Source organism: Acomys minous (genome assembly GCF_964271855.1).
Source record: "Acomys minous genome assembly, chromosome: 3".
NCBI classification, from domain to species: domain Eukaryota; kingdom Metazoa; phylum Chordata; class Mammalia; order Rodentia; family Muridae; genus Acomys; species Acomys minous.
The window spans coordinates 83,230,918-83,257,024 of record NC_140485.1 but is presented as its reverse complement, the minus strand read 5'-3'; the positions used below and the strand labels follow the sequence as shown (position 1 = coordinate 83,257,024).

Below are 26,107 nucleotides of genomic sequence, written 5' to 3'. Positions count from 1 at the left end.
AAGTTTGTGTAAAATGATTTTTAAAAACCTGGCATTCCCCAGCTCTCAGGCACGTTGCCACATACGCGTCTGAGAAAGGTTCTCTCTTATATGACGCAGAGAGCAGCTTCTACTGGAATCGCGTGGAGAATTTGGGAGACACAGGCACTGTCAGGGGAAGTTCACTCGATTTCACCTCCATTGCTGGGTACTTGCGGATTGGGTTTGCCTTGTGCACCTGCAGTGAAAGAAAAGCAAAGTCACCACAGGAAACCTATCCCGCAGAGGATGTCAGATCTTGTTGACAGCTTCAGAGCCTCCCCACCTTCAAGTCTCTGAGTAACAGGAAACTATAAAGAACTCTTGCCAGACACAGCAACGCACACCTCTAGCCCAGATCCCAGGAGTTCAGCACCCCTGCCTAGACTACGTGGTGAGACAATGTCCCCAAACCAAATGAAACCAAAACAGTCTCTGAGCAAGTACGCTGGAAGGCATTTTGTCCATTTGACACAAGCCAGGCTTATCTTGGAAGAATAAACTTCAACTGAAAAAACATGGCCAAACAAGCCTTTTTTTCCCCCCAAGATGCTTTCCGGTTTTATCACAGCAACAGAAAGCAAACGGAGACACAGACAAAGCAATATTTACTCCTGAATATGTGTATGAACCCGAAAGACAGGACGAGTAAGTCAACGTTCAAAGCAGCACAGCCTAGCAGAGAAGCAACGGACCTTTTTTTAGACCCTAAAGAAAACCTAAGCTTTCCTCTAATATTCCAAACTGGCAGTCACTAGCCTCCTTGTGCCAGACAGATTACTTAATTTCTTGCACAATAAATATTTTATGGGGGGGGGGGTCTTGCAAGAATCAGTGAAAAGCATTGATTTTAATAGTAATTTTATATAAAAAGTATGTATACATATACTTTTTAAATTCAAGTGTTTTTATATATTTAAATATATGGTATCTTTATATAAAAAGTTCCCTGGCTGAGGTGTGGTGATACATGTCTGTAATCCCAGTACCTGCAAGGGGAAGGCAGAGGCAGGATGACGACCGCAGATACTGCTCAAAACAAACAAATAAACAAGCAAACAAACGGGGTGGGGGTGGAGGGGTGAGGGTTGTGGGGAGAGGTTCCCTTTGAGGAATCAGAGAATTGTATTCTGCAGATTACACAGGTGAGACACCTACCTTCCCCTTCTGCATTTCTTTCATTTTCTTTTCCTTCTGCAGCTGGCGTTCTTTGTCTCGGGTGTCAAAGGAGAAGGGGCATACCTCCACATTTCTTGCCCCTGGGATGTGGGGCTTATAAGGCACTCCATAATGAGGTACAGGTTGAGCTCTTATCACTACTGGTTTATCCTCTTCCTAAGAGAGAAACTATGGGTTAGAAGCAAGACTCCTCCTTTGGCCCCAGCTCACCCTCTTCAGAATGTGGGAAAATCCACTAATTAATACAAGTCCACAGCCCTGGGTGGCCTAGCTTCCTTTTCTTTCGAGGACAGACAATGCCAATTCAGCAGCCACATCATGGATCAAAGCAATGTAACAGCATTTGGTAAATGACTATCACAATTACTTGGTTCAAATCTCAAATTTCTCACAGGAATGCTGGGATAGCTAAGTGAGGTCAGAGAGATAAAATGAAGATCAGAAGAAAGGTGCTAAGTAAGCATGCTTACACCTTAGACTCTGACTCAGACTCCAGACTCCACTCCAACATGTGACTGGAATTAATGGTTGCCAAACCCAGAATAGGACCAAGTAAGTTGTTTGGGTTCAAGCTAGTAACATAAGATTACCATGTATTTTAGTTCTAATTGAACCTATAAAAAGGTTTATGCTGAGATCTGCTATAAAATTACCCTAACTCTGGATATTTATAGATAAAATGGGAGATGTAATAAGAAGCTAGCATGATCAATGACAGTTCACATTTTACCGTTCTATGAATCATCACCTTTAGTCACCTTTGTGACCCTTGGGTGTTAAGGACAATACAATGTAACTGCTTGGTATGAATTTTAAAGGTCCTTTAATAACAGTGACAATAATTCAGGGAACTCTTGACCATGTTACAAGGACAGCATGATCTCAACGCTCTAATGCTTAACTTTCCTGCTCTTCTCATAGCTTGTAACCCACTATCACCGAAAGCCGAGCCCCACCCACTACAGTGCACTAGAGGGACAAGGCAGATGATCAGACACCCGTGTCAGGCTTACAGACAAGAGCTGACTGCCTCTGGACCCCATTAAGTGTAAAGACTCAGAGTGGTCATATAGAAGGAAAAAAGGGGCCCCCTCTCCCTGGGGGAGTCACCTCATCTTCTCTGGTGGGCACTCGGATCCTGTTCTTCAATGCAAAAACTGGTGACTTGGGGACAGTAGCTGGAATTATTTTCTTTTCAGGAACACCCTAGAACACAACTCAATTAGACATCCCATGTCTAACTGAAATACTAAAAACTGGGAAGCTAAAAAATACTAAAAAGTCAGGAAGATAAAAGCTGGATGAGGGGCCACTTGCCAAACAAGCCTGACTCAAAGTTGTCCTGTGATCTCCACATGAGCACGCAAGGACTAACACTCATATAAACGTCACTCGCGCACACGCACGCGCGCACACACACACACACACAATCTGTGCCAAGACAACAGAAGCCTCCACTGCCAGCACTGCTAGGACTCTAGAAGAAGCCCCACTCAAGGAAACCAACTGAGAAATGTGTAAATCCCTTAAACAAAATAGTGTAGTGTTTACATGTAACCTATGCACACCTTTCCATATATTTCATGTCATTAGCATATTGTTCATAATTCTTAACACGACGAAAATGTGTTGAGTGCACTTATCATATTATGTAGGGAATATTAGCCAAGGAAAGAAGCCTGCATATGATCAGTACAAATGTTATCTCTTCCATCCATAGTTAGCTGAATTCACAGAAAGAGAACTCAAAATTGTAGTTGATGGTACCTGTTAAACCTCACTGTGCTTAAGTCAGAAGCTCCCCTCCTGTGCCTTGTCTGTACGTGCTGTAAAGCTGGTGTTATTTCAGTCCATGAATCTCCAGTACCCAGGGAGATCTTATTCATTTAAGGCCATCAGTAAATGTTAGCTAACTGAATACAGGACGGCTTGCACCTTGGATTCAGAGGCTCCTGTGGGAGCCTGTCGACTCAATAATACCGCAACCACTCAGCACAGGCTTCAGTCTTACAGTGGCCCCGCCCACAGAGTCTCTAGCCCAGGATGGCCTTAAGCTCCCTAAATAGCTGGAGATGACCTTAAATTCCTCCTGAATATTGGGATTACAGATGTCCATAAATCCTGGTTTATGTGATAACCAGGACTGAACCCAGAGCACCCACATGCTAGACAAGTGCTCTATACTCCTACCTCTGGGTTTTTCAAAGCCACTTTATGGGGCATATAAGATACTCGTGTGATATTTACTCTAGTTTTATTTTTTAAAGACAGAATCTCATTATAAAGACCAAGCTGAAGTAAAAAATTAAAATTAAAGGGGGGGCACTGGAAAGATGGCTGAGATTAAGAGCACTGACTGTTCTTCCTGAGGTCCTGAGTTCAACTCCCAGCAACCACATGGTGGCTCACAACCATCTATAATGTGATCTGATGCAGAAGAAAGCAGCTTCCTTCAAGGCTCACCCAAACACCGTCATCTTCCAAGAGCCCTTTGTTCCCAAGAAAGAGAAGAAGTCAGCTGCTGGTAGTGTTCTGTGTGCTCGTGCGGGTGGGACAGAGTGCCACGCTTTCCGGGGACGTACTTAGGACTCAGCTAGGGGAGAACGGCGGCGCTGTGTCAACAAGAGATGCTTTATCTGAGGGCATGGTAGCTTTCCTCCCTCAGGCCCAGGCTTTTGTCGCCTTTGCTGGACCCCTAGTTCCCTTTGTGTTAAGTCTGTGGGGCAGACTGATAGAACAGGAACCGAGGCCGATGCAGCTGACCACACCCAACGGGGAGCAAGTGGATGAGGGATGGTGCCGTTGGGCAGTGTGGCAGGAGGTTGGGACTCTTCCTTCTGACCCCAAGTCCCTGTGTAGGAGAGTGTAGCTGCCCCACCACCCGCGGCTCTTAGACTAAATGATTTCCAGAGGCCTTTCCGACTTCTCAGCATTCTGAGTCTGTGGCGCGGCCTAGCTCCATCTTCCTCCTCGGCAGCTTCTGGTTGCTAGCCATGTCTTTCGGGTTGGCCTACTCCTAGGGCCTTATGAGTACTGCACATGCATAGATATCACCTGAGGAACAAAAAGGAGGAGAGTAAGTTTCCTACCAGCACCTCACTGACTGGAGCCGCTTCCAGAGTCACTGGCACAGCAAGAGGTATTGTTGTTTGTTTCTTTGTTCTTGTTTTTTCTCTATTTAAAAAAAAAGATTTATTTATTATGTCCTGCATGTACACCTATAGGGCAGAAAATGGCATCAGATTACATTACAGATGGCTGTGAGCCACCATGTGGTTGCTAGGAATTGAACTCAGGACCTCTGGAAGAGCAGTTAGTGCTCTTAACCTCTCAGCCATCTCTCTATCTCCCTTCAAACCCCCCCCCTTTTTTTTTTACTTTCAAGTCAGGGTTTCTCTGTGTAGCCTTGACTGTCCTAGACTCATTTTGAAGACCAGGCTGGCCTCAAGCTCACAGAGATCCACCTGTTTCTGCCTCCCCAAGTGTTGGGATTACATTCACGCACTATCACACCTGGTTGAAATAGTCAATGCTGACAAGTTTGTATAGATTTGAAGGTGAACAGATGAAAGGATTTCAATTGTTTTTGTTTTTACAAAAACAAGTTCTGCAAGAAGGTAATGTCTAAAGACTCAAAACAATGTAAAACCAAGCTATCAGGAGAATATGGCTAAGCAGTATTGTTTTAAATGAGAATCCCAGATCGTTCTATTTTACCAATAAAGACACAGGAACCAGATGCTGGGTGAAAAACCTGCTAGCTCAGAAAGGCAGAGAAAGCACCCAGCTCACGTCCCGATGGAGAAGGCCCAAAAGTCTCACCAGCTCAGTTGACAACCCAGGAAGAAAAGGTCAAAAACCCCAAGGCTTGCTAGCTCAGAGTCCAAAAAGCCAAAGGCCAAGGCGCTAGGGCGCTAGAGACTAAGAGCCTGAGAACTAAAGCTAAAATCCCGAGAGTGGAAAATGCCAAAGACCCCTTCTGCTCTCTAATTCCAGTCAGCTGGCTTTAACTTTATTAAATCCTGTGTCCAGGAAGATCTTGGATTGAAGGTGTGTGCTAGGACTCAGCCACACCAAACAAAAGATAGGTTTTTACAGTTCACAATCTGAGGGACCATACAGGAATCAAATACAATCTGAGGGATCAATCACATTGAGATAAAATATTCTGTAACAAAGCTGGGTTGGTGGTGCATGCTTGTAACCTTAGCATTTGGGAGGTAAGGGTTCGTATCTACAAATTTTCTATTACGCATTGTTTCTCACTTTTTTAAGGTGGCCACATGAGTTGCTTTAAATGCAGTTTTTCTCTTCTTACTGCAGTGCTGGTGATTCAGCTAGGCAAGCACTCCACTGCTGTGCTGCTGTGTTCTCCTTAAATACCATTTCTTGGTTTTGGGTTTTGTTTTTTGAGACAGGGTTTCCCTGTGTAGCCTTGGCTGTCCTGGGCTCACTTTGTAGCCCAGGCTGGCCTGGAACTTACAAAGATCCGCCTGCCTCTGCCTCCTGAGTTCTGGGATTAAAGGTGTGTGCTACCGCGCCCTACTGAAATACGGTATTTTTAATATTGCTATTATATTCTAATATTTTATATTATGAACATAGTGAATTTTTTAATCCTCATGGAATTAAGTTCTCACCTAGCCAAGGCTTCATAATCAGACTCTGTTTAAAAAGAGAAGCCAGTGAATGAATTAGATTTGTTCTAAGTAATTATGAAAATTGATAAGGTTGTTATTGACCAGGGAAACCAATACCTCCTGTGAGTGTTTGTAATGCTCTAAATCAGTGGTTCTAACCCTTGGGACCCCTTTTGGGGTCAAACTGCCCTTTCACTGGGTTCACCTAAGACCTTGGAAAACACATTACAATTCGTAAGAGTAGCAAATTACAGTTATGAAGTAGCAACAAAAATAAATTTATGGTTGGGGTCACCATGACGTGAGGACTGTATTAAAGGGTCACAGTGTTAGGAAGGCTGAGAACTACTGCTCTAATGATGTGTTGGCATGGTTGTTTTCTCTCTGTCTGCCTCTTGACTTTCTCTAACTTTCCCCAGTCGACTATCTGTCTTTCCTTTTTTTTTTTCTTCCTCTCTTTGGTGTAGTTCTATAGTGAGGTCGCTTTGGAAGTTGAAATGTAATATAAACTGGCCATAAACTGATCCTTCTGCCTCAGCTTCCTAAATGCTCGGACTGCAGATGTGATCCACCATGCTGACATTTCCATCTCACTTGCTGTGTGTGGTGGCCTGGATGCTTTGATACAGATGTTTTTTGTGAAACTCATAAAGTTGGGAGATACTCAGTAAAGGTCTGGTAATAAAAACATAGTGAACAAGAAGTAAAACAGTTGCTGTTGTCAATGGAAAGGGCTGTGGAGTGGCAAGGGCCCTTCAGACAGAGTGCAGAGATGGCAGAAGAATTTGTCTAAAAACTATCCTTCAGTAAGAGTGATAGGGAGCTGGGTGGTGGTGGCGCACGCCTTTAATCCCAGCACTTGGGAGGCAGAGGCAGGTGGATCACTGTGAGTTCGAGGCCAGTCTAGTCTACTGAGTGAGTCCAATACAGCAAAGGCTACACAGAAACCCTGTCTGGAAAAAAAAAAAAAAGAAGGAAGGGAGGGAACATTTGTCATGTTGATTGGCATAAGCTGAGTTGATCCTACAAAGCCAGGTTCTCTGGTTCATCCATTTCTATCTAGTTGACTCAGCACTTCCACGTGACCTGTATCTTGGGGAACTAAGCAGATGTCTGCAATTTTGTTTTACAGACTTGTTACCCTCCAGATCTGCGACCAAGATGAACCGAGATCCCCAGACTCCCGTACTGCAAACCAAATACCGTGCAAGGCCTGTGACGTGCAAAAGTGCAGCAGAGCAGGAGGCTGAGGAGCTTGAGAAACTGCAACAGTAGGTCCCTGCTCACTTTCAGTCCCACGGGGACAGTGGTGGCTATTTTCCTTCCCATGAAATGTGTGGCATGCAGTGACTCCGTAGGCTGTGTTCCTGCCTCTCTGAGAGTGGGACCATGGAGGTGCCCTGGAGCATCATCTGATAAACACCCAATTCAGTGCAATGTAATGGGGGTAGCAGAGCCTCACTTTGGATTCTAATTGAGGATATGGTTAGTCTAGGTAGACCACACCTTTGCCTGATTATCAAAGCACCTGCAGCTTGACTCTCGGGAGAAGCTGGAACTTAATGTAGTCAGCACTGAAGCTCATCTCCCTGCACCGGCCATGATCGTTATGGTACTGGGGTGAAACCCAGGGCCCATGTGCACGTAGGACAAACACTGTGCTGTTGTTTTCAAGTAGAGCCTCACTGAGTGGCTTGGGCTGGCTGTGTAGCTCAGGTGTATCTTGATTATGTTAGTCTCTTGCCTTGGCCTGGATCTCTGGGATTACAGACCTAGGTCGTCAGCCTGCAGGGGTTCATGTATTCCTAGCGAGCCTCAAAATTGCTATTAGCCAAAGGTGACTTTTTCATTTTATGTTTATGGGAGTTTTGCTTGCATGTAATGTTTCCTTATCACTGACATGCCTGGGGCCCATGGAAGCCAGGGGAGGCTTTCTGTCCTGTGGAGCTGGAGTTACAGATGGTTGTTAGTCACCACGTGGATCCTGGGAATTGAGCCTTGTCTGGAGTAGCAGCCAGTACTCTTAACCTAAGACATCTCTCCAGCCCCAAATTTGAATTTCTGGTCCTCCTCTCTCTGCCTGCTGAGTGCTAGGATTACAGGCACCTGCCTCCATGGAGCCCAGCCCCAGCCCCAGCCCCAGCAGGGTTTTGACGATGTCATTTACTCTTTTTTCAGGAGGTGAAGAACATGGCTGTGGAGAGGATGGATTTTGTGTACATGGTGGACCATCTTACTGCTTATTTATAGGTTCTGTTCTACTTTGTGCAGATTTTATCTGATTTAAAAGCATTTTGTATTTATTACTTAAATTTCTTTGTTACAGATACAAATTCAAAGCACAGGAATTTGATCCCAGGATTTTTGAAGGTGGCCCCATCTTGCCCAAGACGCTGCCCGTTAAGCCGCCTACTCAGCCTGTTGGTTTTGATTTGGGAATTGAGAAACGAATTCGGGAGCGAGAGGCAAAGAAAAAACCAGAGGATGAACACTTCGAATTTCATTCCAGACCTTGCCCCACTAAGATCTTGGAAGATGTTGTGGTAAGAATACTTGAGGTGTCCTGAGGTGACCCAGAAGTGTTCAGGTTGATGCTGTGACCAGGACACCAGCGCATTGGGCTGTGGATGACAAAGAGATGCAGCAGGAGTGGATTTGCTCTTAGACTGTATGTAGGTCTAGTGAGAGAGGCAATGTGTGGCTAAAATGCAGACTGATCGGAACATGTGTGCTGAAAAGAGATGCAGTTTAAAGGGCTTCACATGATGGTTCACTGCCATCCATAACTCTTCTGACCCGCTCTGCTGCCAGGCATGCCATGGTGCACATACATACATATATACATGCAGGCAAACATGCATACACTTAAAAAAAGAATCCTTAAAAATGCAGCAGAGCCGGGCGTGGTGGCGCACACCTTTAATCCCAGCACTCGGAAGGCAGAGGCAGGTGGATCACTGTGAGTTTGAGGCCAGCCTGGTCTACAAAGCGAGTCTAGGACAGCCAAGGCTACACAGAGAAACTGTGTCTCAAAAAACCAAAAAAATGTGCAGCAGAATGAGCCTCCCTGCTGTGGGAATTCTCTAGAGGGACCTGTTACCCTCAGGGGAGAGACTGTCTGTCTGTCTTCATGATAGCACATCTTCATGTTTAAAGGTTAATTTGTTTGTATCTTACTGTGTTTTGATACCGATTCACATTAGCTCAAGCTGGCCTACAACTGCTGACACAGCAGGAGGAACTGCAGAAGGCAGGCCTGGAGAATGGATCAAGACGTTTGGAGTGAAAATACCAAGTGGCCAGAAATAAACGAAAGATCTAATAATTGACAACAAAATCCCCAGGACTGGGGTAAAACTGGATCTTCTGCACCCAAAGGATGAGCCCTGTTCTGTTCAGCTTCCTCTTCACATCCAATCTGCTAGCAGCAGAGTGCACTCAGAGGGCTGGAGGATGGCTCTGGCAAGGAAGCTCACGTGTGCGCAGCTCCAGCTCCAAGGGATCTTTGCTCTCTCAGGGCACCCGCACTACACATTCAAACAAAAGCACTCGAAAAGCCAGGCACTGCTTTGGGAGGTTGTACAATTTAGACCAGTGAGGCTCAGCTTGGGTACATAAGCCAACAGAGACAGGCCCTCGAAGGTTATAGACCAGGCTTAACTGCCAGTCCGAATTGTGCTATTTGTCACAGACTGAACTGTGTCACCTTGCCATCGGGAGGATGCACTGCATTCCCAGAAAATAGCGAGCCCAAATAAAATCTTGTGACCTTTTAAAAAATGGTTATTTCAAGTCAGGTTGGAAAATGTAGGCTGAGCCTTTCTATCGTCAGCAGCAAGAGTACAGACCGGGCTTCAGCAGCGCCTCTGTACGCTGTCCGGGTCCATGCAGTTGTCTTCCTTAGTGCCATAAGGAGGGTCCCTGCCTCACAGAACAAAGATCGAATCCCACAGCCTGGGGCTGCTTCTCATTTGTACTGTGACTAAAACCACAGACTTTATTTTATGGTTAAAATACATATATAGAAGGGGTGGTGGTGAGAGATCAGGTGGAAAGTTAAAGCTGTGCCAGAACAAAACTTGAAATTCTAGTAAAGGCAACTAGTGTCTGAAAGAAATAACTCCAAAAAGTCCGATTAAAGCCTAAATGAGTCGTGTCTCATTAGCTCCAAAAGTCTCTGTGTAAAATGATTTTCAAAAAACCCGGCATTCCCCAGCTCTCAGGCACGTTGCCACATACGCGTCTGAGAAAGGTTCTCTCTCATGTGACACAGAGAGCAGCTTCTACTGGAATCGCGTGGAGAATTTGGGAGACACAGGCACTGTCAGGGGAAGTTCACTCGATTTCACCTCCACTGCTGGGTACTTGCGGATTGGGTTTGCCTTGTGCACCTGCAGTGAAAGAAAAGCAAAGTCACCACTTTGGTGGATGCCACAGACCGATGTGCTCAGTCTTTCCTTTTGTCTTTTAGAGGAAAATGGTTGGAAAGGTTTATAGATCCCAATTACAAACTTAAGGGGAAGAAGGGCACAGTAAAATGGAGACGTGTGATGCCCAAACAGGTTTCTACTGTTGCTCACTGGGCCCCTCACTAAGAATGTCAAACTTATCCCCAGCATAACTTACTAGGGAGAAACAGGGCCTTGCTCAACTGTAGCAGACAAAAGCTACAAGTTAAAATTTTGTGCCAGAGGCTAGAGAGATGGCTCAGCGGATAAGAGCCCTGACTGCTCCTCCAGAGGACCCAGGTTCAATTCTCACCACCTACATGGTGGCTCACAACTCTGTAACTCCAGCCCCAGGGCATGTGGCCCCTCCTCTGATGTGAGGGCATTAGGTACACTCAAGCAAAGCACTCATATGCATAAAATAATACATCTTTAAAAAGTTAAAAATCAATGTTTTTTTTTTTTGAGACAGGGTTTCTCTGTGTAGCCTTGGCTATCCTAGATTCACTTTGCACACAAGGCTGGCCTCGAACTCACAGTTATCGCCTACCTCTGCCTCCCTGAGTGCTGGGATTAAAGGAATGTGCCACTATGCCTAGCTTAAATAATAATTTCTTTTTAAAATGGGATCTGACACCATTTTCTGGTTCCCATGGGCACTGCATGCACGTGGTACACAGACATGTATGCACTCAAAATGCTCATATCTAAAAAAACAAAAATTTAAAAATATTTTTTAAAATAGCCAGAGTGAAATTTTAAGCTTGTTTGATTGACGTTTAGTACTCAACAAAATCACAGACCAAAACAAAAGGCAAAAGCAATTATCAAGAAGGGCTGCTGGGAAGCAGGTGCCGCCCATCCTTCTGAAGAGTGTAAGATTAGCCCTAGAGTGAGCCGACCTAACACAGTGATAATCAGCACTGATTAACTGTGCTGTAGGGTACTGCCACTGGCCTACACTGAGGACAGCTGTAAGACACAGATTTAAACTGGGAACAAACTCAGTAGGCAGGTACCTGGGCAGAAAATAACCACGGACAAACGGCGGCTGATTTTTGAAGTGAACCTATGAGACATTGCACTGTTTGCTCACTCACACACACACACACACACACCCCCCCCCCCGTCAGTGCAGATGCAGAATAGATCGTCCCAGCCCCACCAGAAACCAGAAGAGAGACAACAGGGTTGTGCGCACGCATGCAGCCCGGTCAGTTACCAGCTCTCTGCGAAGCCTGGCTAGCTCCTCCTTCTGCTGCTCCTCCTGTTGTTGCCTCGCTTCCTCCAACTGCTGCATTTTCCAGGCCTCCATTTCAGCCATTTTCTTTTCCAACTCCTGCCGTTCCTTGGCTCTCTTCTCAGTGGCCAGCTGAAAAAGTTCCTGATCTAGAGAACCAGAAAGGTTCTCTGAGTACAGAAACAAAGACAATATTGACGCATGTGCTGTACTCATAAGGCCCTAGGAGTAGGCCAACCCGAAAGACATGGCTAGCAACCAGAAGCTGCCGAGGAAGAAGATGGAGCGAGGCCGCGCCACGGACTCAGAATGCTGAGAAGTCGGAAAGGCCTCTGGAAATCATTTAGTCTAAGAGCCCCGGGTGGTGGGGCAGCTACACTCTCCTACACAGGGACTTGGGGTCAGAAGGAAGAGTCCCAACCCCTGCCACACTGCCCAACGGCACCCTCCCTCATCCACTTGCCCCGCCCTTGGGTGTGGCCAGCTGCATCGGCCTCGGTTCCTGTTCTATCAGTCTGCCCCACAGACTTAACACAAAGGGAACTAGGGGTCCAGCAAAGGCGACAAAAGCCTGGGCCTGAGGGAGGAAAGCTACCATGCCCTCAGATAAAGCATCTCTTGTTGACACAGCGCCGCCGTTCTCCCCTAGCTGAGTCCTAAGTACGTCCCCGGAAAGCGTGGCACTCTGTCCCACCCGCACGAGCACACAGAACACTACCAGCAGCTGACTTCTTCTCTTTCTTGGGAACAAAGGGCTCTTGGAAGATGACGGTGTTTGGGTGAGCCTTGAAGGAAGCTGCTTTCTTCTGCATCAGATCACATTATAGATGGTTGTGAGCCACCATGTGGTTGCTGGGAGTTGAACTCAGGACCTCAGGAAGAACAGTCAGTGCTCTTAATCTCAGCCATCTTTCCAGTGCCCCCCCTTTAATTTTAATTTTTTACTTCAGCTTGGTCTTTATAATGAGATTCTGTCTTTAAAAAATAAAACTAGAGTAAATATCACACGAGTATCTTATATGCCCCATAAAGTGGCTTTGAAAAACCCAGAGGTAGGAGTATAGAGCACTTGTCTAGCATGTGGGTGCTCTGGGTTCAGTCCTGGTTATCACATAAACCAGGATTTATGGACATCTGTAATCCCAATATTCAGGAGGAATTTAAGGTCATCTCCAGCTATTTAGGGAGCTTAAGGCCATCCTGGGCTAGAGACTCTGTGGGCGGGGCCACTGTAAGACTGAAGCCTGTGCTGAGTGGTTGCGGTATTATTGAGTCGACAGGCTCCCACAGGAGCCTCTGAATCCAAGGTGCAAGCCGTCCTGTATTCAGTTAGCTAACATTTACTGATGGCCTTAAATGAATAAGATCTCCCTGGGTACTGGAGATTCATGGACTGAAATAACACCAGCTTTACAGCACGTACAGACAAGGCACAGGAGGGGAGCTTCTGACTTAAGCACAGTGAGGTTTAACAGGTACCATCAACTACAATTTTGAGTTCTCTTTCTGTGAATTCAGCTAACTATGGATGGAAGAGATAACATTTGTACTGATCATATGCAGGCTTCTTTCCTTGGCTAATATTCCCTACATAATATGATAAGTGCACTCAACACATTTTCGTCGTGTTAAGAATTATGAACAATATGCTAATGACATGAAATATATGGAAAGGTGTGCATAGGTTACATGTAAACACTACACTATTTTGTTTAAGGGATTTACACATTTCTCAGTTGGTTTCCTTGAGTGGGGCTTCTTCTAGAGTCCTAGCAGTGCTGGCAGTGGAGGCTTCTGTTGTCTTGGCACAGATTGTGTGTGTGTGTGTGTGCGCGCGTGCGTGTGCGCGAGTGACGTTTATATGAGTGTTAGTCCTTGCGTGCTCATGTGGAGATCACAGGACAACTTTGAGTCAGGCTTGTTTGGCAAGTGGCCCCTCATCCAGCTTTTATCTTCCTGACTTTTTAGTATTTTTTAGCTTCCCAGTTTTTAGTATTTCAGTTAGACATGGGATGTCTAATTGAGTTGTGTTCTAGGGTGTTCCTGAAAAGAAAATAATTCCAGCTACTGTCCCCAAGTCACCAGTTTTTGCATTGAAGAACAGGATCCGAGTGCCCACCAGAGAAGATGAGGTGACTCCCCCAGGGAGAGGGGGCCCCTTTTTTCCTTCTACATGACCACTCTGAGTCTTTACACTTAATGGGGCCCAGAGGCAGTCAGCTCTTGTCTGTAAGCCTGACACGGGTGTCTGATCATCTGCCTCGTCCCTCTAGCGCACTGTAGTGGGTGGGGCTCGGCTTTCGGTGATAGTGGGTTACAAGCTATGAGAAGAGCAGGAAAGTTGAGCATTAGAGCGTTGAGATCATGCTGTCCTTGTAACATGGTCAAGAGTTCCCTGAATTATTGTCACTGTTAGTAAAGGACCTTTAAAATTCATACCAAGCAGTTACACTGTATTGTCCTTAACACCCAAGGGTCACAAAGGTGACTAAAGGTGATGATTCATAGAACGGTAAAATGTGAACTGTCATTGATCATGCTAGCTTCTTATTACATCTCCCATTTTATCTATAAATATCCAGAGTTAGGGTAATTTTATAGCAGATCTCAGCATAAACCTTTTTATAGGTTCAGTTGTAACTAAAATACATGGTAATCTTATGTTACTAGCTTGAACCCAAACAACTTACTTGGTCCTATTCTGGGTTTGGCAACCATTAATTCCAGTCACATGTTGGAGTGGAGTCTGGAGTCTGAGTCAGAGTCTAAGGTGTAAGCATGCTTACTTAGCACCTTTCTTCTGATCTTCATTTTATCTCTCTGACCTCACTTAGCTATCCCAGCATTCCTGTGAGAAATTTGAGATTTGAACCAAGTAATTGTGATAGTCATTTACCAAATGCTGTTACATTGCTTTGATCCATGATGTGGCTGCTGAATTGGCATTGTCTGTCCTCGAAAGAAAAGGAAGCTAGGCCACCCAGGGCTGTGGACTTGTATTAATTAGTGGATTTTCCCACATTCTGAAGAGGGTGAGCTGGGGCCAAAGGAGGAGTCTTGCTTCTAACCCATAGTTTCTCTCTTAGGAAGAGGATAAACCAGTAGTGATAAGAGCTCAACCTGTACCTCATTATGGAGTGCCTTATAAGCCCCACATCCCAGGGGCAAGAAATGTGGAGGTATGCCCCTTCTCCTTTGACACCCGAGACAAAGAACGCCAGCTGCAGAAGGAAAAGAAAATAAAAGAAATGCAGAAGGGGGAGGTAGGTGTCTCACCTGTGTAATTTGCAGAATACAATTCTCTGATTCCTCAAAAGGAACCTCTCCCCCCAACCCCCACCCTTCCACACCCCCCCCCGTTTGTTTGCTTGTTTATTTGTTTGTTTTGAGCAGTATCTGAGGTCGTCATCCTGCCTCTGCCTTCCCCTTGCAGGTACTGGGATTACAGGCATGTATCACCACACCTCACCCAGGGAACTTTTTATATAAAGATACCATATATTTAAATATATAAAAACACTTGAATTTAAAAAGTATATGTATACATACTTTTTATATAAAATTACTATTAAAATCAATGCTTTTCACTGATTCTTGCAAGACCCCCCCCCATAAAATATTTATTGTGCAAGAAATTAAGTAATCTGTCTGGCACAAGGAGGCTAGTGACTACCAGTTTGGAATATTAGAGGAAAGCTTAGGTTTTCTTTAGGGTCTAAAAAAAGGTCCGTTGCTTCTCTGCTAGGCTGTGCTGCTTTGAACGTTGACTTACTCGTCCTGTCTTTCGGGTTCATACACATATTCAGGAGTAAATATTGCTTTGTCTGTGTCTCCGTTTGCTTTCTGTTGCTGTGATAAAACCGGAAAGCATCTTGGGGGGAAAAAAAGGCTTGTTTGGCCATGTTTTTTCAGTTGAAGTTTATTCTTCCAAGATAAGCCTGGCTTGTGTCAAATGGACAAAATGCCTTCCAGCGTACTTGCTCAGAGACTGTTTTGGTTTCATTTGGTTTGGGGACATTGTCTCACCACGTAGTCTAGGCAGGGGTGCTGAACTCCTGGGATCTGGGCTAGAGGTGTGCGTTGCTGTGTCTGGCAAGAGTTCTTTATAGTTTCCTGTTACTCAGAGACTTGAAAGTGGGGAGGCTCTGAAGCTGTCAACAAGATCTGACATCCCCTGCGGGATAGGTTTCCTGTGGTGACTTTGCTTTTCTTTCACTGCAGGTGCACAAGGCAAACCCAATCCGCAAGTACCCAGCAGTGGAGGTGAAATCGAGTGAACTTCCCCTGACAGTGCCTGTGTCTCCCAAATTCTCCACGCGATTCCAGTAGAAGCTGCTCTCTGCGTCACATGAGAGAGAACCTTTCTCAGACGCGTATGTGGCAACGTGCCTGAGAGCTGGGGAATGCCAGGTTTTTAAAAATCATTTTACACAGACTTTTGGCTTTAATCGCACTTCTTTCAGACACTAGAATTTCGGGTTTTGTTCTGGCACAGCTTTCACTTTCCACCTGGTCTCCCACCACCACCCCTTCTATATATGTATTTTAACCATAAAATAAAGTCTATTGTTTTAGTCACAGTACAAATGAGAAGCAGCCCCAGGCTGTGGGATTCGATCTTTGTTCTGTGAGGCAGGGACCCTTCTTATGGCACTAAGGAAGACAACTGCATGGACCCGGACAGCGTACAGAGGCGCTGCTGAAGCCCGGTCTGTACTCTTGCTGCTGACGATAGAAAGGCTCAGCCTACATTTTCCAACTTGACTTGAAATAACCTTTTTTTAAAGGGTCACAAGATCCTGGGATCAAATTCCTGTGCTTTGAATTTGTATCTGTAACAAAGAAATTTAAGTAATAAATACAAAATGCTTTTAAATCAGATAAAATCTGCACAAAGTAGAACAGAACCTATAAATAAGCAGTAAGATGGTCCACCATGTACACAAAATCCATCCTCTCCACAGCCATGTTCTTCACCTCCTGAAAAAAGAGTAAATGACATCGTCAAAACCCTGCTGGGGCTGGGGCTGGGGCTGGGCTCCATGGAGGCAGGTGCCTGTAATCCTAGCACTCAGCAGGCAGAGAGAGGAGGACCAGAAATTCAAATTTGGGGCTGGAGAGATGTCTTAGGTTAAGAGTACTGGCTGCTACTCCAGACAAGGCTCAATTCCCAGGATCCACGTGGTGACTAACAACCATCTGTAACTCCAGCTCCACAGGACAGAAAGCCTCCCCTGGCTTCCATGGGCCCCAGGCATGTCAGTGATAAGGAAACATTACATGCAAGCAAAACTCCCATAAACATAAAATGAAAAAGTCACCTTTGGCTAATAGCAATTTTGAGGCTCGCTAGGAATACATGAACCCCTGCAGGCTGACGACCTCGGTCTGTAATCCCAGAGATCCAGGCCAAGGCAAGAGACTAACATAATCAAGATACACCTGAGCTACACAGCCAGCCCAAGCCACTCAGTGAGGCTCTACTTGAAAACAACAGCACAGTGTTTGTCCTACGTGCACATGGGCCCTGGGTTTCACCCCAGTACCATAACGATCATGGCCGGTGCAGGGAGATGAGCTTCAGTGCTGACTACATTAAGTTCCAGCTTCTCCCGAGAGTCAAGCTGCAGGTGCTTTGATAATCAGGCAAAGGTGTGGTCTACCTAGACTAACCATATCCTCAATTAGAATCCAAAGTGAGGCTCTGCTACCCCCATTACATTGCACTGAATTGGGTGTTTATCAGATGATGCTCCAGGGCACCTCCATGGTCCCACTCTCAGTCAGAGAGGCAGGAACACAGCCTACGGAGTCACTGCATGCCACACATTTCATGGGAAGGAAAACAGCCACCACTGTCCCCGTGGGACTGAAAGTGAGCAGGGACCTACTGTTGCAGTTTCTCAAGCTCCTCAGCCTCCTGCTCTGCTGCACTTTTGCACGTCACAGGCCTTGCACGGTATTTGGTTTGCAGTACGGGAGTCTGGGGATCTCGGTTCATCTTGGTCGCAGATCTGGAGGGTAACAAGTCTGTAAAACAAAATTGCAGACATCTGCTTAGTTCCCCAAGATCCAGGTCACATGGAAGTGCTGAGTCAACTAGATAGAAATGGATGAACCAGAGAACCTGGCTTTGTAGGATCAACTCAGCTTATGCCAATCAACCTGACAAATGTTCCCTCCCTTCCTCCTTTTTTTTTTTTTTTTCCAGACAGGGTTTCTGTGTAGCCTTTGCTGTATTGGACTCACTCAGTAGACTAGACTGGCCTCGAATTTACAGTGATCCACCTGCCTCTGCCTCCCAAGTGCTGGGATTAAAGGCGTGCGCCACCACCACCCAGCTCCCTATCACTCTTATTGAAGGATAGTTTTTAGACAAATTCTTCTGCCATCTCTGCACTCTGTCTGAAGGGCCCTTGCCACTCCACAGCCCTTTCCATGACAACAGCAACTATTTTACTTCTTGTTCACTATGTTTTTATTACCAGACCTTTACTGAGTATCTCCCAACTTTATGAGTTTCACAAAAAACATCTGTATCAAAGCATCCAGGCCACCACACACAGCAAGTGAGATGGAAATGTCAGCATGGTGGATCACATCTGCAGTCTGAGCATTTCGGAAGCTGAAGCAGAAGGATCGGTTTATGGCCAGTTTATACTACATTTCAACTTCCAAAGCGACCTCACTATAGAACTACACCAAAGAGAGGAAGAAAAAAAAAAGGAAAGACAGATAGTCGACTGGGGAAAGTTAGAGAAAGTCAAGAGGCAGACAGAGAGAAAACAACCATGCCAACACATCATTAGAGCAGTAGTTCTCAGCCTTCCTAACGCTGTGACCCTTTAATACAGTCCTCACGTCATGGTGACCCCAACCATAAATTTATTTTTGTTGCTACTTCATAACTGTAATTTTGCTACTCTTACGAATTGTAATGTGTTTTCCAATGGTCTTAGGTGAACCCAGTGAAAGGGCAGTTTGACCCCAAAAGGGGTCCCAAGGGTTAGAACCACTGATTTAGAGCATAACAAACACTCACAGGAGGTATTGTTTTCCCTGGTCAATAACAACCTTATCAATTTTCATAATTACTTAGAACAAATCTAATTCATTCACTGGCTTCTCTTTTTAAACAGAGTCTGATTATGAAGTCTTGGCTAGGTGAGAACTTAATTCCATGAGGATTAAAAAATTCACTATGTTCATAATATAAAATATTAGAATATAATAGCAATATTAAAAAACCGTATTTAAGTAGGGCACGGTAGCACACACCTTTAATCCCAGAACTCAGGAGGCAGAGGCAGGCAGATCTTTGTAAGTTCCAGGCCAGCCTGGTCTACAAAGTGAATCCAGGACAGCCAAGGCTACACAGAGAAACCCTGTCTCAAAAAAAGAAGAAAAAAAAAAGCAAACAGAAAGAAACCAAACCTGTGTCCTCTGTAAAAGCAGCAGGCACCGCACTTGAGAACCTGAGGCAAGAGAACTAACTCACATTTGAAGTCATCCTGGGCTACAAAATGAGACTCTGTCTCCAACAATTAAAAACACCCTGTCTCAGCCAGGCTTGGTAGGTCACACCTGTAATCCCAGCTCTCAGGGAGACAGAGACAGGTGGATCCACAAAGCAAGTCCAGACAGCCAAGGCTACACAGAGAAACCCTGTTGGGGTGGGGGTGGGGGGTGGGGGAATCACCCAGTCTCTGCTCAAAGTGGGAGCAAATTAACAAATATGTATCAGTTATCCCTTGAGAACTCCCATCCTCTTTGCTAAAGGCTGACAAAACATATGAAGAAAACCAAAAGTAGGGTTGGGGATGTAGCTCAGTGAGAAAATAAACACGAGAGGAGGAGGGCCAGGACACAGAGCAAAGTAACTGCTAAAGCAAGATGGTTTCACAGCACTGCCTCACCGCAAACAACAAATACTAGGATGTCAAAACAGCAAACATGAACGTCTCTTGAAGCTGGTGGGATACCGCACAGGTCAAAGCTAAGGGCAGCTGGTTAAGGGAGACCCCATGAACGGTGGGAACAAGATCCTTCCTGCACCCCTTAACCACGATTGAGTTTCTGTCAACAGGTTTCACTGAAGGGGGGAAAAGGCAGACGCAGACGCATCAAGCACACCCCCTTAGCGAAATCAAGCTGCCAAGCAAGAGAATTAGCTTCATATTTCAAAAGTATCTGAAACTACCACATTACAGACTACTGAAAAAACTACAAATATTCTCAGGAATATAGTATTATTTAGCAGTCGGGCTTGGTGATGCACACCCTTAATCCCATCACTCAGGAGGCAGAGACAGGCAGATCTCACATCTCTGAGTTCGACGCCCGCCTGGTCTACAAAGTGAATCCAGGACAGCCAAGGCTACACAGAGAAACCCTGTCTCAAAAAAAGAAGAAAAAAAAAAGCAAACAGAAAGAAACCAAACCTGTGTCCTCTGTAAAAGCAGCAGGCACCGCACTTGAGAACCTGAGGCAAGAGAACTAACTCACATTTGAAGTCATCCTGGGCTACAAAATGAGACTCTGTCTCCAACAATTAAAAACACCCTGTCTCAGCCAGGCTTGGTAGGTCACACCTGTAATCCCAGCTCTCAGGGAGACAGAGACAGGTGGATCCACAAAGCAAGTCCAGACAGCCAAGGCTACACAGAGAAACCCTGTTGGGGTGGGGGTGGGGGTGGGGGAATCACCCAGTCTCTGCTCAAAGTGGGAGCAAATTAACAAATATGTATCAGTTATCCCTTGAGAACTCCCATCCTCTTTGCTAAAGGCTGACAAAACATATGAAGAAAACCAAAAGTAGGGTTGGGGATGTAGCTCAGTGAGAAAATAAACAGGAGAGGAGGAGGGCCAGGACACAGAGCAAAGTAACTGCTAAAGCAAGATGGTTTCACAGCACTGCCTCTGAGGCTGGACAGGAGTATTTCCTGATACAGTTCCCTTAGCATTCAGAGAAGAGCAGTCATTTGATGGAATGGATTGGTTCTGAAGATTTTCCTTTTCTGTCTCTTTATAGTAAGTGTTCTCAACTATGAGAGACCAAAAACCTAGTCAGACTTCTATAGAAGTGTACTAAAATATTCACTAATTAAAAGCTTAGCTAGGTGGTGGTGATGCAAGTCATTAATCCCAGCACTCAGGAGGCAGAGGAGTTCAAGGCCAGCCTGTTATACAGAGTAAGTTCCAGGACAGCCAGGGTTTTGCAGAGAAACCCTGTCTCAAAAAGAAAAAAAAGGTTAAATGGTAGGGCTAGAGCGATACTCAACAGTTAAAACCACTAGCTGCTCTTCCAGACACCTGGCTTACATTTCCAGCACCCACATGACGACTCATAACTGTCTGTAACTTAGGTTCCAAGCAAGCTGACATCTTCTTCTGGCTTTTGCAGGCAGGATGTACAATACCCAGAGACATAAAATAAAATTTTAAAAATTGAAAAGTTTAAATGGAGTTCCCCTGTAGCAGGGGACAGTGTCTCTCCAGACACCATAAGATATCAGATTGAACGTACAGAGCCACATCTACATTATCTCTTCTCATGCTTTTGTCAGTGGGTTTCCTGTAGGTCCCGTGCAAAACCATACTCCAGGCTATTGCCACTGCTCTTAGCTCTGAGCCCTGCGCCACCCCCCGGCCCCCTGAACTTGACACTAAGACCCTGAAGACACCACACACTTGAGTCATAGAACACGGAGAAAATCGAGCTGGTATCAACCTGGGAGCCCCAACCCTACTGGCTGGCTTTCTCAGTGCTGAAGGGGAAGCAGTGTGAACCCTGCCAGCTGCAGTAACAATGGCCCTGGCAAGACACGCCCACCACTGCAACAGTGACAGAAATGTTAGGAGAATAATCAGCCACTTTCTGATTGCACTTAAAGCCCATCCAGAAAATGGAATTCATACCTGGCACCATTAGCAGGTCCAAAAACCTGTGGCTAGGGAGGCTTGGGGAGAGCCTACCACTACTACTATTCTGCTAAGTGGACATAGTATTTAACTGGCCCCTAGGTACTTGTCTTTACACCCATAGGTTAATGCCTCATCCAAAACTCAGAGAAGCTTCTTTTTTGCAATAGATGGCAATTAGCAGAGACTCAAAACTGGTCAATGTGTAGAGAACAAGAGATTGTAGACTGTTCAGATCTAAACGGGGCCTCACACCACTGCCTCTAAGGCTCAGGGATCAACACAGAATAAGGAGTAAGAGCCAGAGGCAGTGGAAGACTACAGTGAGACCACATCTGTGCAGATAGGACAGAGCAGCTGCACACATGAACTCTTAGTAGCTAGGATTTTATGCACCAGACCAAGACCAAGATCAAGCCAGACGAAGCCTCAGCATGGAGGTAGAAGTGGGTCATGAAGTCCACCCCTGGCATCCGACAGCTGCCGGGAGGGGGAACGTCACTTTTCTTCAGGGCTGCTCCAGTAGGTGACCCTACACTGACGCACACAATGGCAGCACGAATAGATTCAGTAGTTTAAAAAGAAAACATAAAGCCCACGCCTCTAATCCCAGCCCTTGGGAGGCAGAGGCAGGCGGATCTCTGTGAGTTCGAGGCCAGCCTGGTCTACAAAGAGAGTCCAGGACAGCCGGGGATACACAAAGGAACCCTGTCTTGAACCCCCCCCCCCAAAAAGGAAGAAATTTTGTTTTTAAAACTCATAAACTAAGGACTAGAATGCAGCCCAGTAGTAAAGCATTTGCCCACCATTCTCAAAGCCCTACATTAAATCACCAGCATAGCAAAAAGTAAAAAGAAAAAAAACAACAACAGCTTAAAAAAAAACAGCAAATAAATAAAGGCACATAAAAAAGTACAGTCAGATATGGTGGTGCCTACAGTCTTAGCATGTGAGAGTATAGGAAACAGGGCAAGTCTGCGGACAGTCGGAGCCTCACACAGAACCTTGTCTCAGGAAAGCCATGGTTTGTTACTACATTCACCATGAACTGAAGTCATCCATTTCACTAACAAACCAAAATGACAGTCTCTGGGACTTGCAGCTCTAGTCGCCACCAGCTTCCCTCAAAGCTCCCCTGTAAGCTGTTTCTCCTTACCTGCCTTCAAAGGTGTGCCAGAGCCTTGCTGAAGCGTGGCTGTCCTCAGGGAAGCTTTGCCCTGAAAAGGCTCTCCTATTCCATTCCTCCCGAGAAACCTGTTCTCCAGGTTGGCCTTCTCATCTGTGAAACAACCAGTCAGGAAGCAAAGCAAAGGAGAATCACATATTAAAATGGGGAGTAGAGTCCCTTTCCAGCACGGTTAGCAAAACCACAGTCTAGCACTGTGCATTATAGGTCAGGAACAGACTGCAAAATCTATCCCGAAGACTTGCAACACCTAGTGTCTTACAGAGAAGGAAAGTTGCAGATTCTGTACCATTGTTAAGACACAGGGAGGGCCACACCGACATTAGCTGGCCTTATCTACCATGTAAACACATCGTGCTGCCCTTGAAGAATTTTGGCCACCAGGAACTGCAAGAACACAAGGGACAGTTTATATTCATAGAGTGTGGGGTGTTTGAGAGTGGAGAAGAGCAACGTTTTCTCAGCAAGTTTTATCCTGGGCTCTGCTGTGACTAAAGCTGGTACAAAAACAATCTGTCCCCACAGCAGCACACTGTCAGGCTGGGGAAGCACAGCACCCCTGAACAACTACACTACTCACAGTCGATTCTGATTATAACCTTGTGAAAAGCTGAAAGAAAACAAGAAAAAGTACACTACACCTAAGATGGTTTTCTAAGTTCAGAATTATTATTTTTTTCCTTCCAGACTCTGTATGGAATCACACTGATATGCTAATGGCTCCTTTCTGTGGATATTAGGGCATAAAGAAAACTTGTTAAAAGAAACCTTCAGACAGCCGGCGGTACCTTTGGGCTGCAGTGCTGTGCGGCATGGACAGACCTCTCTGGGACAGCAGGCCCTCTGATCTACCCTTCCTTCAACAGAGCCCTCTCTCGAGAGTAACACTCAACTCCTTTCCCAAGAAACTACCAGACACTGTCTCATTTGGACACTGTATTTTAAGTGTAGCTACAATGGTCATTTTGTTCTTACCACATATTAATGTTAATGTCTCTTAATGAAGGTGGAGACAAGAGAAAGGATAAGATGAAGAAGCCTCATCAGACACTGGATTCACTTATCCCAAGGTTATGTCAGAGTAACACCTACAAGGTGGGCGCTGGCGAGATGGCTCCTGCAAAAGAACCATTCACCAAAGACAACACAAAAATCCGTATTTTTTGGAATTATCTTTTTTCCCTTCTGTTTCTGTGGAACTGTATTGTAATCTTAAATTATGAGTAAAGATGATGTTTCCATCTTGTTATAAAAAAAAAAAAAGAAAGAAAGAACGAAAGAAAGAAAAACTAGGGGCTGGAGAGGTGGCTCAGATATTAAGAGCACTGTTCTTCCAAAGGTCCTGTGTTCAATTCCCAGCAACCACATGGTGGGTCACAACCATCTATAATGAGATCTGGTGCCCTCTTCTGGTGTTCAGGCTCAATGCAAGCAGAATACTGTATGAATAATAAATAAATCTTAGAGAAAGAAAGAAAGAAAGAAAGAAAGAAAGAAAGAAAGAAAGAAAAAGTAGCTGAGCAGTGGTGGTATGCACCTTTAATCCCAGCCCTTAGGAGGCAGACACAGGCAAATCTCTGTGAGTTCTAGGACCAGCCTGATCTACAAAGAGAGTCTAGGACAGCCAAGGTTACATCCTTGTTCATTGCTGCTGTCTCAAAAAACAAACAAACAAACAAACAAAACCAAGAAAGAGAGGATGGCTAGGAGTGGTGGCGCATGCCTTTAATCCTAGCACTCTGGAGACAGAGGCAGGTGGATCTCTGTGAGTTCAAGGCCAGCCCTGGTGTAGAAAACGTGTCCAGGAAAACCAAGACTACAAGAGAAACTCTGTCTTGGGGAAGAAAGAAGGAAAAAAAGAAAGAAAGAAAGAAAGAAAGAAAGAAAGAGGAAGGAAGGGAAGGAAGGAAGGAAGAAAAAAAAAATCAAGAAAGAAAAGTTTAGCCTGGTTGCTCACAGCTGTTAACACAGCGCTTCTGAGCCTGAGGCGGAGAGACGTCCCAGAGCTCTAGGCCAGTCTGGGCTACGGTCTGAAACCTTGTCTCAAAAAACCTAATTTCAAATATGAACAGACTTCTGTGGTTCGAAAGTTAGCTGTTTTCTATTAAATCATGGGTGAGAAGGTGTGGAAAAGAATGTGTAGTCCAGGTACATTTTTGCAGTATCTTGTTTAATTTGTTTGGTTTTACTAATTTACTTTTATGTGTGTGGGTATTTCGCCCACATATGTGTCTGTGCACCATGTGCATGCTTGCGGCCTGCGGGGTTCTGAGGAGGAGACTGGATTCTCTGAGACTGGAGCCATAGACAGCTGTGAGCTGCCAGAGCTGGTTTGGGAAACAGAGTCAGTGCTGCTACCTGCTGAGCCGTCCTTCCAGCCCTTCTTCTGCTCGTGACATGGCCTCCGCGACAGGACCAACCCTTCACATGACAGAGAAACAGCAGCACAGCAGCACGTGCCTTTAACGACAGTGCTTTGGAAAGGCACAGGCAGCTGATCTTTGAATTCAAAAGAGCAAGTTCCAGGGTTGCCAGGGCTACACACAGGGAAACCCAATCCTGAAACACTGGGGGGGGGGGGGGGGGAAGCAGAGAAAGTAGCCACTTACCAAACCATGAGTCTACATTTTCAGTCTCTTGTTCAGCATCCAAAGATAAAAAATTGATAAAGTCAGTGGGAGCATCGAAAGAGTAAGTAGTTGTGACTTGTGACATTGCTCCACTAGTGCAGGAGAACAAGCTCTTCCCAGGATTCGAACACTCTACTCAATAGATCGCCCTCTGAGGAAAGAAATAGTTACACAAATTAGGTTTCCACATAAATATTAAGTATTGATCCCTACCAAGTACTTCAGTTTTATATTTCCAATTTAGAAAATCATCTAGGGCAGGGCATGGCAGGTGCATGTCTGTAATCCCAGCACTCAGGAGGCAGAAGCAAGCAGATCTCTGTGAGTTCAACATGACCCTGGCCTAGAGTGAGCTCCAGGTTAGCCAGAACTACACAGAGAAACCCTATCTCAAGAAACAAAACAGAGGGCTGGAGAGATGGCTCAGAGGTTAAGAGCACCGTCTGTTCTTCCGAAGGTCCCGAGTTCAATTCCCAGCAACCACATGGTGGCTCACAACCACCTGTAATGAGATCTGGGGCCTTCCTGTGGTGGGCAGGCACATGTGTGGGCAGAATACTGTGTAAATAATAAATAAATCTTTAAAAAAAAAAACAAAAAAAACAGAGGGCTGGAGAGATCGCTCAGAGGTTAAGAGCACTGCCTGCTCTTCCAAAGGTCCTGAGTTCAATTCCCAGCAACCACATGGTGGCTTACAACCATCTATAGTGAAATCTGGTACCCTCTTCTAGTATGCAGGCATATATGAAGGTGAAACACTGTATACTTAAATAAATAAATCTTTTAAAAAAAACAAAACAGAGGTGCGGGGGAGGTCATCTGGTAAATCCATGGCTTTTTTTCAA

The 26,107-nt window shown here is 45.3% G+C and overlaps 2 protein-coding genes across 5 annotated transcripts in view; one reads left to right on the top strand and one right to left on the bottom strand.

Annotated features, from left to right (window-relative positions):
• LOC311594402 (targeting protein for Xklp2-like) overlaps positions 1-26,107 on the top strand; it is a 42,901-nt gene that overhangs the window by 542 nt on the left and 16,252 nt on the right. The window contains exons 1-5 of one of the 4 annotated variants that reach the window (XM_084776053.1): positions 3,861-4,273; positions 6,970-7,108; positions 8,164-8,380; positions 13,562-13,657; positions 14,612-14,788. In XM_084776053.1, the coding sequence (XP_084632179.1) occupies positions 4,237-4,273; positions 6,970-7,108; positions 8,164-8,380; positions 13,562-13,657; positions 14,612-14,788 (666 nt within the window). In that variant the 5' untranslated portion in view covers positions 3,861-4,236. Of the gene's footprint in view, positions 1-3,860; positions 4,274-4,383; positions 5,928-6,713; positions 7,109-8,163; positions 8,381-13,561; positions 13,658-14,611; positions 14,845-26,107 lie in introns of those variants that run through there. The other 3 variants (XM_084776052.1, XM_084776055.1, XM_084776054.1) reach the window with 3 other exon arrangements.
• LOC311594405 (targeting protein for Xklp2-like) lies at positions 4-25,849 on the bottom strand. The gene is made up of 8 exons (XM_084776057.1): positions 25,242-25,849; positions 22,603-22,725; positions 17,417-17,555; positions 12,244-12,397; positions 11,508-11,695; positions 2,308-2,403; positions 1,177-1,353; positions 4-217 (listed from the first exon to the last, which is right to left on the bottom strand). Exons 4-8 carry the CDS (start codon positions 12,335-12,337, stop codon positions 110-112), a joined length of 663 nt encoding a protein of 220 aa, XP_084632183.1. The 5' UTR covers positions 12,338-12,397; positions 17,417-17,555; positions 22,603-22,725; positions 25,242-25,849; the 3' UTR covers positions 4-109.

What these genes read in the sequence shown, in the direction of transcription:
- LOC311594405 (XM_084776057.1), bottom strand. Translation starts at nt 12,337, where the DNA reads ATGCAGAAGAAAGCAGCTTCCTTCAAGGCTCACCCAAACACCGTCATC. An exon ending in CCAGGCTTCGCAGAGAGCTG is followed by an intron (nt 2,404 to 11,507) that starts GTAACTGACCGG and finishes GTTGTGTTCTAG; the next exon opens with GGTGTTCCTGAAAAGAAAAT. An exon ending in TGCCCACCAGAGAAGATGAG is followed by an intron (nt 1,354 to 2,307) that starts GTGACTCCCCCA and finishes TTTCTCTCTTAG; the next exon opens with GAAGAGGATAAACCAGTAGT.